This window comes from Apium graveolens, chromosome 1 (genome assembly GCF_009905375.1).
Source record: "Apium graveolens cultivar Ventura chromosome 1, ASM990537v1, whole genome shotgun sequence".
NCBI lineage: Eukaryota > Viridiplantae > Streptophyta > Magnoliopsida > Apiales > Apiaceae > Apium > Apium graveolens.
Window position 1 is genome coordinate 10679982 of NC_133647.1, and position 10427 is coordinate 10690408.

Consider the following 10427-nt stretch of genomic DNA (forward strand, 5'->3'; position numbering starts at 1 on the left):
TAAAATTTATTTGTGAAGAAAAGAGAATTGATTTTAGGACGAGTTGATAGGAATTGTGATTGATTAATGGATTCAGATTCCTAGATTTTCCATATTATTTGATCTATTTGCTAATTAGGTTAATTAAAACTCCTCTCAAATCTTATTGCCTGGTTCGCCTGATTTAATTGTTAGGGTTTCGAAAGTTTCTTAGTCTCTGTGGATCAACCTGTATTTGCTAAAATTAACCACTGTGCACTTGCAGCTATTTTACACATCAAACGTCATGGTGTATACAGTAGGGGAGAGTATGAGCCGATTCATCTCGGTTTTTAGCTAAAACCGAAACCGGAAACATGTATCTACGGTTTTGAAAATTGAAAACCACAACCGCACCGAACCATCGGTTTCGGTTTTGGTTTTAAAAAGCCCGGTTTGATTTATTTCGGTTCGAATTCGGTTACACAACCGGATAAGATAACTTAGAACACAAAAGTTGCAATTTGAATAAATATATTTATATATATATATTTATATTTATATTTATATATAACTAGTTAAGAAACCAATTTCACGCGTTAGAGCAACTCCAACCCTTATCTCTCGTTATGTATAATTGACGTGGCACAAAGATTATAGAGAATGAAAACTGATTTACCAGCTCCAACACAGCCTTCCCATTATTTATATTTTTAGAGTTTTGTATATAGGTTTTGTATATTCACGAGAAAAGCCCATTCGGTAAAAATAGTCCAGCTAGACTCCCGCCCTCTCCCGCTTCTCCCTCAATCTCTTTCCTTGATGTGGTGTTTTCTTGTTTGCTGTATATTATACTGAATTGTCTACTATTTGTTTGATCTATTGTTGTTAAGAGCTTTCAATGTTGACATGGTTTTTTGAGTATTGTCATGTGTTTGTCTCAATTGAGATATATTTATTAATGGTAATAGTAGTTGAATCAAAAACATGTCCACGCTTGTGCTTCATCTACTGTGAAGACTCTAAAACAGTCTAGTGAGCTCTCATGTGTTTTGATGTTTTAGGATAATTAGAAATTGCAGTGACTTGATAAATTGTGTTTATTGTAGAAAATGGATTCCTCTTTCATTTAATTGCTCAATAATGGGGTATATAATGAAGAGATGAGTTCAGAATCACCTCCATTAGAGATTGAATTCTGCAGCATTCTATTGAAAATTTCTGCAACTATAGATTGAATTCAATCTACTGTCTCGGTGATATTATGCTGCATTATTTACAAAGTAGATTGAATTCAATCTACCGCCTCTGTGATATTTCCTAGCCGCCTCTTGTGCAGCATCAAAATATTCTCTTATTAAAATTGATAGAACATTCATTATGAATTATAGATAACTAATATGAAAAATACTACTGGAGACACACATCTTTTTGATTATCTATAATTTAAAGAACCATAATTATACATAATTTTAGATAACCAACATAGAGAACATGGTTGGAGTTGCTCTTAGTCAATTAGCATTCTTTGATTCAACATTTCAAGAATAAACTTTGATTTATAAGAAAAACCACAGACAGACAGTGTTCTAAAAATCGGCCAATTAACCGATTAATCGGCCGATTAATCGGAGTTCGGACGAGTCCCGTCTCGATTAATCGTTAATCAGGTTAAAGTACGGTTTTTTGAAAAATCGGTCAAAAGTCGGGCAGTTCGGAAAAAATCGACCGAATCGGGTCAAAAATCGGCGGAATCGGTCAAAGTTTGAAATTAATAAAAAAAATTATTTTTTTTCAAAAAAATAAAGTTTTTTTAAATAATCATTAACATTTAATAATTAATAATAATAATATATTAACATATTGACTCTTTTACACACAGAAACAATCGTATATTCTAATATCCCTAAATCCTCTAGACAAATCTCTAATGAATTATTCTCAAATCTCAATACTCAACTTGCTTGCTCGATAGATTCACAATTTTGAGGTATTCTAAATTTATTCAATAATTATCACTTAAATATCAAGTAGGTAGTAGTTTAAAATCTTAAGATTTGAATTTGTACATAGTAATTTCTAATTATCAAATAATATTAGTGAGTAGTCAGTAGTAATTAATTAGTATAAATTACTTAAATATCAATTATGAACTCGTGATAGTAGTTTTTTTATAAATCTTACTATTAAAACATCAATTCTGAATTAATGATATGTGATTTAATTTTTTTAAATCTTATGGAAGGTTAATGATATTTAAATAGAATTATTTATTATTATTTATTAAAAAATTCTTCCGATTAATGCTCCAATTAATCAATCCGATTAATCACCGATTATCCAATTAATTACTGAAAGGTCCCTCCACCGAATAATTCCAATTCCCGCTTTTTAGAACACCGGACAGGAGTATGAAATGAAATGTTTATCAGATACACAGTACTTATACAGTTATACTAAACAAGTTCATGTTTACTGCTTCCTCCGTCCCATAAAATAATTCCTATTTTGATTTTTAACACTATTCATGGTAAGCGATTGACTATTAATTTACGTCTAATTTATAAGATCAAATATAGTCATGAGTGATCTTGTTGGATTCGTATTTATAAGTACTTTAATACAATTAAATTTTTATATTTAATACTAATAAGAAATTAACGATATTAGCAATAAAAAATATGCATTGACAAACGTGTTCAACATAAATAGGAAACGTTTTTAGGGACGTATATTACTAATAAGATTAAGTACTAATAAATTGTCAAATAATAACACTACTTATAAACCTAGATAGTAGAATTGAAATACTATAACTCAGTGCGTATAACTCAGTTAGAAGTTCAACACTTGTGTAATTGCCGAACTGTGAACCTGATGACAACACAGGGAATATACTTAAAAATGATCTACCAGAGGACCTTGACTTGTTTGAAATTCATATAAAAATACATATTATTATGTACTACCTCCGTCCAATAAAATTATATACATTCACTATTTATACGTATTTCGAGATTTTTATAAAGTATAATTTCATAATATTTTTTTAATTTTTTTCTTTTGAATAAAAGTTTAAACATAAAAATTTTATTCAGGGAAAACAAAATTAAAAAAAATATTGTGGAGTTATGTTTTAAATGAGTATTGAAAAATGTGCCAAAAAATAATGTATAGAATTCAATGGGACAGAAAGAGTATCATTTAATTATTTGAATAATCGGTGCGGTTCGGCTTTGTTCGGTCCGATTTTAACTAATAATCGGAACCGAACCCAAAAATCGGACCGAACCCAAGAAATCGGTTCAGTTTTAAATTTTTCGATTTTCATTTAGGCTCGGTTTTATGCGGCTCGGTTTTTATCGATTTTTATCGATTCTGGTTCGATTTCGGTTCTTTTTCGGTTTTTGCTCTAACCTGTATAGCGAGAATTGTGATAAACTAAATATATAATGCTGAATGGAAAAAATGAAGTAGATTGTTGGCTTGTTTCCTGGGGAAATATTAGATTTAGGATCGAGCAGTAGTAGTAGCCATTATGCTTGTACAGGCTCAGGTATCAATTATCATATTAAGTTACTAATTCTCACAGATTCTCTACAGGAGTTAGATTAAATCGAATCTTATTATTCAACATCAATTTCTTCACTCAAAATCCCAGTTATTTCAGTTTGAAAAGTGGATTTCAATAGGTGGAATGCCCCTTGTTACGTGCAACGTCCAATTTTCAATTATTAAGCGTGAATCTCTCCTATTTTTGGTGTTCGACATCCTAACAAATGTTTAGAATGTTATGCATACAATTTATCTAGGGTAAACAGAAATATCAAATTAAAACATAACCAGGAAAACTTAAAGTACAAACGTAGTTTATATTAGAGTTGAGCAAAAGTCTTATAAAATCACGATAAAACACAAATCCGGAGTTAGTATACATGTATAAATCTGTTTACAAGTGAAAGCAAAACAAATTTAGGTATGAAGAAAATTAGGGATACTCTACTTACAGAACTATTCTCAGAAAATGCTATAACTTGAACTGTTCAAATTTAAAATGTAGTTTTAAATTCTTACTATTCACAAAATAACAAAAGCTAACCTCTCTAGAGATGAAAGCTATCCTCTCAAATGTATCAATGCAGGAGGGCCACGATCACCTGTTTGCACAATGAAAAAACTTGAATTTTATCTTTTTCCGCCCAATAATTGTTAGCGAGTATAGGTTAGGAAAGAAACTCACAGCAGTAGAGAAGTCAAGGGCCGTGTTTCATCTAATTCCTCCGAAAGGGGCCTAATGCTAAATTTTAACGTCTGGGCCTCATCCTGTGGAGAAATACACACTCTGAAAGTGAGCATATTATAATCGAAACACGTTTTAGACCAGATGAATCTTCAACCAGATTATACTTATATTGTTGTACCACTTTTAACTGCCCCGCATTTACTTAACTCTACTGTTCTCCAGACCCAGTGACCTTGAAATTATTCATTTCAACTACCACTTTCTCCACAAGTTTAAGATGACCCAGTGGTGGAAACCTTGAGATCTTGTTGTACTTGCCCAATATAATTGTCACCAAATTCGTCATCATTGTACTCCGCAATGCTCCTTGAACCAGGAAAATCAATTATTTCAGATTTACGTAAGATTTCAATGCTTCCATCATATCCTCGTCGTTGCGTTCTGGTCTTCCCTTGTATCTTCTTTAAAGCTCCAGTCTAATGCTAAACGTTGAATATTAGACTTTATACACAAACATGACTGTTGCGCTTCTTCCATAATTTCTGTCACCAAGGCCAAAGAGCTAAACTTCGTCTCAAAGATTTTTCAGCCCACCCAAATTTGCAACGATACCACCACCTTATGATGACTGTTCACCTTTTCTTGAGTAACTTCAAACACAAGTTCATCCATTAAAAAATCAGCGACATGAGCCACATCTTCAAGTATTATGAATCAAAGTTTCGGACAACAAACATGGATAGACTCTTAGTATCAGCATCGGACAAGAGAGTTTTCACACAACATGCCCAGATCCTTGTGAAGAATACAAGCCAGAATCACTTGGCAGCTGCAAGTGAAAAAAGCTTGAGAATCGGTCCACCAGCAATACCAGTCACAAAAACATCAGCCATCTTTTTTAAAAGTTGCCTTGTTTAATTCTTCAATATATTTTGGTAGCAGTATTATAAAGGAAAATGGAATTTTTTACTATTATCTTAAAGTATGTGTACTTGGGATCAACTTCTGTCTCTCCTTAAATATAAGAAATTGTACAATCATGAAACAAAGTATACCCCGATAAAGAAAAGTGAGAACACATGAACAAAACATATGCTGTATTCAAACTGTATCAATGTAAACACTTATAATGGAGATTTCGTGTTCATAATTACTTTTTCAAAAAACCGGTCAATGGAAAATATTTGAGTCTCTGTAAAATTTGAGAATGAAATCACAAGTCATACTAGCATCGACATGGACAATCTAATTCAAAAAAAAATCTTGTTTGAGGCCTCTTCTCAACAGCCTACAAGCACATGGTGAAATAAAAACTGGCCATGAACAAGTCATATTATTTGAACTGTTAAATGCAGACTGAGCTGGTTCTACTTCCTATCAAAAGCACAGTACAAATTTACTTCCTTTCGAACATTGTAATCTTCACATGATTTTATTACCTCTCGCTTAATGTGTTTCGGAATTTCTGTACTTCTTCACGTCCGGGTTGTGCCCCTAAGCTCGTGTTTTCTCTTCGTTTTCTAATCTACGAACTTTATGCAAAATAAAATTAATAAGTAAAGTTAAAAGGAACTTTTCTGAGTAAAAACCTGGCAATCATAGATGACAATAGATGCTGTGTGATTATGATTTTGCAAGTACTTCATCAAAGTAGATATCTATGTTACCATATGCATCCATATCTTGGTCCTCTGTAAATAAGAAGTAAAAATAGTTAAACAAAGAGCAGAAATTTGGTATGCATAATTCTTATCCTCCCCACGCTAGAAAAATATGTGTACTTTGGTTTTGTTTAGTATATTAGTTTAAGGAATTATTTAATACTTTCTCCGTCCCACCCAATTCTTAATATTGAGGTTAGCTTGGCACGTACTTTAAGGCTCTTATAAAATGTAATTGCATAAATTTTTTTCCAAAGAAATCTTTAATGTTCAAATTTTATACAAAAAAGAAAATTTTAAAAATAAATTATAGAACTATACTTTAGTATACTTAAAATACGTGTCAAAAATGACAAAATAAGTGTAAAGAAATGAGTGGGATGGAGGGAGCAATTTGTATGGTACCTAAATCTAAAGCAGATATCTCAACACATGATAACATAACAGGGTTAAAAAAATAACTACTTCAGGTTGAACCAATATTTCCACTCCTTTTAATCATTACTCATCAATATCAACTATTCAATATAGAAAGGAATAAGTTTCTGTAAAACATATCCTGATAAAGTCAAAATATTTATGTTCAACAATAATTATCTTATCTGCTATTTAGCAAAAAAAAAATTATCTCATCTGCTGACATACAGATATAATCTAAACAGACTACAGATTATGGAACACAATATTACCAAGTACGCATCTACAGAAAGTCTTAATCCACAATTACAGTGCATCATTTCATGAAACTGTACCGCCCATAGTTTTAATTGTGCTTTTAAGATAAGACTGATATCAGCAGAGAAATTACAATTCCGACAACAAAAAAAATCTATTGCCTCACAAGCCACAGCATCCATAATGGAGCCACCGGAATGAAACATATAATAACTTCAATTGGATAAGGTCGAAGTGTTAGCTTGGATCAACTATTAAAATTGCATATACCAGTACAGAACTAATACTAGAAGTAGAGTTGCAAAGCATATGGAAACTCAGAATAGATATTTTACCTTATCGTATGAGGATTGAACATGCAGAAACCATGTATATGCAGAAGCTCATAAGCACAGAAGGAGAAATTCAGAGATAAATCAATGTTTTTGCAGCTGATGGTGAACTTTAGTGCTGCGCGTTTAGGTTTTTCTTGAATGAACACAGAAACATAATTTTTATTACCTTCCAGGTAAAACTTCAAACTTTGTAGAAAGTGGAAGAGCAAAAAAAGAAACAATTTTATTTTAAAATTAAATTAAAAATATACATTAATTTTTCTATTCTCTTCTTTTTACTAAGTTAATACGAAACCATTCTACAATATATAGAGAGAGACGAACAGCATTTCAAGAAAAGAAAGAAAAATGTAAAACACCTTTCCGCTATACATGCCCAGAATCCAGGCGGATAGGTTTAGGTATCAATTTATATTTTAATAATGTTGTACTTACAACTGTTCCGGAGAGATGTTGATTTAAAATCACCACCATATTCCTGAAAACCAAAAAATGTATGCAGTTTCTCATCACCAATAATCTCCGCAAGAGCACATCCCATCCTTAAAATGGTGAAACCGATGCATATCACGTACGATAATTTCTCTTCTTGTTACAAGTGAAATGTACTTTGTTGCATTATGGCAATCGGAACAAACACGAAGATTCTTTCGAATGTGAATAGTAGTCCCAGGTTTGGAGTTTAAAAGACCAAATGCAATAGCCAATTTCTCACTATGGGTCTTCAGCAATTGCTCGTGAACATCATCTTCCACGTCGTGAATTGAACTAGTATCGGGTACATACCCTGCAGCTTTAATATCATCCAGCAGTGTCTCAAGGAACGAATAAATTCTTTTAGATTGTGGATGCCTTACACTTCCGGAGTAAAAGGTGTGAACTTCATTTTTCAAATTCACTAAACTGCATCCCGGGGTTTTCTGGATTCCTTTATTTACCATTGTATTTCTGACTTCAGCCACTTTGTCCCACATTGCAGCATTAGAGTAAATATTCGCTAGCAACACATGATATCCGCCTTCTTCTGGGTTCATTGCAAATAGCTTGTTTGCTGCGAGCTCCCCTAAGTCAACATTTTTGTGGATCTTACATGCACCCAGCATAGCACCCAATACATTAATACCAGGTTCAACTGGCATATTTTGAATAAAATCCCACGCCTCCTTAAGACGGCCAGATCGCCCCAGAAGATCAACCATAGCACCATAATGATCCATTGAAGGCTCTACCGCAAAATCTTTCTTCATCATAGTAAAAAATTGTTTCCCCTCTTCCACAAATCCTGAGTGGCTGCAGGCAGAGATAATACATAGAAATGTTATACTATTTGGTTTCACAACCCCTCGTAACATTTGACGAAACAAGTCAATTGCAGCCTTTCCATAACCATGAGTTCCATATCCATCAATCATAACATTCCATGTTGTGACGTGCTTGTAATCCATCATGTCAAATAACTTTCTAGAAGTATGTACTGCTCCACATTTTGCGTACATGTCTACAAGAGCTGTCATCACAAACACATTCTTGTCAAAACAACCCCTAATTACTACACCATGAATCCATTTCGCCTGACGTATCACTGATAACTCCGCGAGAGCAGGAATAACACTCACTAACGTAAAGGAATCAGGTTTCAAGTTCTGAAGTTTCATTTTGCAAAAGTGATCAAGAGCTTCAGTCACGTACCCATTTTGTGCATACCCTAATATCATGGCATTCCACGAGACAATGGTTTTACTTTGCATATTCATAAACAACCCGGCAGCAATATCAGCTCTTCTACACTTGCAATACATGGCAATTAAAGAGTTCAATATAGACGCATCATTTCCTAGTCCTAATTGATCAACCACCTGATGAACAAATTTACCTCTTTCGAGATCACCCAAAACAGCACAAGAAACTAACACCGCCATTATAGTAACACCAGTCGGCTTCACCCCTTGATTCAACATCTCTTGAAAAAGCGACCACGCTTCCTCAGCACCCTCCCCACTTTGCGCATACCCATCAATCATCGAATTCCACGTCACAACATTTTTCCCCTTAATCCCATCAAAAACCAAACGCGCAGTTCCCAAACACCTACACTTACAATACATATCAACCAACGAAGTCGCAACATTCACAAACCCCTCCATCCCACTTCTCAACACAAACCCATGCATCTCCCTCCCAATCTTCACCGCCCCAACCCCCCCAACACAAGGCATAACCGACACAACCGTCACCTGATCACCCCTCAACCCCTCCCTACCCATCTCCCTAACCAACTCCAACCCCTCCTTCACAAACCCCTCCTTCCCAAACCCCCCAACCATACTATTCCAACACACCAAATCCCTCACAGGCATTCTCTCAAACATCTTATACGCCTCGAAAACCAACCCACATTTCGAATACAAATTCATAACCCCAGTCATAGCAAACAAATCCCCACCAAACCCATTAACAATCATCAACCCATGAACCTCTCTCCCTTTCCTAACATCCCTAAAATCCCCACAAACTTTCAACAAATTAGTAAAATTATACACCACATACTTAACCCCATCCACATTCATCCTACAAAACATCGAAACCGCACCACTTAAAACCGAACCGTCTAAAACCGAACCAGAAGCAAAGCCTTTAAGCATAGTATGATACATTGCATCAATCTTATCCTCAATAGGCTCAAAAACACGAGAAGCTTCTTCTAAGCTATTAAACTTGTTAAAAAGACTAATAAGCTTAGTTTGAAAAAGGGTTTCATTATAAAGACCGTTTTTAATAATTAAAGGGATGATTTGATGAAGATGTTTAAGTGAAGTGCAATGTTCAAGTGAAATAGCACAAGGGTGTGTGTAAATGTGAGATGGGATGTATGTTCTGTCGGAGATTGTGTGTGTAATAAGTGGGACTGATAGTGTTTGAGAACTCATTGGTTGTGTGTTTGTAATAATGTATGGATTGCGAGTTGTTTCATGGTTGGGAACTGGAAGTCATTATTTAGGTGTTTCTTCTGCTTCCGGTTACAGGGTGAAAGACAAATTTAGCCTATTTTTACACAAAATTAACAAAAATAACAAGTTTATGAAAAGTTGGTCAACTTTAGCCGATGGGATACCCAACTGTGAGTGGAGTATCCACTTTATATAAGATACCCAACTGGCAGTGAAGTATCCCATATATATTCTATACAAATTGGGATACCCAAGTGACAGTGGAGTATTCAATCGGCCAAAATTGGCCACTTTTTTCAAAACAGCTATTTTTGTTAAATTTTTTGAAAAATCGGCTATTTTTGTCATTTTTTCTTCCATCGGTCTGATTTTTCTTTTTCTTTACATTCTTACGGTCAAAATTCAAAATTTATCTGTGCCAAAAATCTTCTTTTACTTCTCTTATTATATACCGCCCATAACATTTTTGGAAAAATCACAAATTTTATTAATTAATCACCTAATTAATTATTCCAATATATTTTGTTGATTTGTTTTTATAATCCGATTAATTATTACAGATTAATTATTACATTTTTATCTTAAATTAATTTATTTAGTTTAATAA

General features: G+C 33.7%; 1 protein-coding gene across 5 annotated transcripts; it reads right to left on the reverse strand.

Moving 5' to 3' along the window:
* Positions 1-3868: 3868 nt before the first annotated feature.
* On the reverse strand, positions 3869-9888 carry LOC141660780 (pentatricopeptide repeat-containing protein At1g11290, chloroplastic). 5 transcript variants are annotated; one of them, XM_074467773.1, is made up of 5 exons: positions 7308-9888; positions 6873-6987; positions 5641-5892; positions 4199-5030; positions 3869-4115 (listed from the first exon to the last, which is right to left on the reverse strand). In XM_074467773.1, the coding sequence occupies exon 1, from the start codon at positions 9797-9799 to the stop codon at positions 7382-7384; it is 2418 nt and encodes an 805-aa protein (XP_074323874.1). In that variant the 5' UTR covers positions 9800-9888; the 3' UTR covers positions 3869-4115; positions 4199-5030; positions 5641-5892; positions 6873-6987; positions 7308-7381. The 5 variants fall into 5 exon arrangements, with proteins under 5 accessions (XP_074323874.1, XP_074323886.1, XP_074323881.1 ...); XM_074467785.1 differs by having other exon boundaries at positions 5641-5733; positions 6873-7005; XM_074467780.1 differs by having other exon boundaries at positions 5791-5892; positions 6873-7005.
* Between the last annotated feature and the right edge of the window lie 539 nt (positions 9889-10427).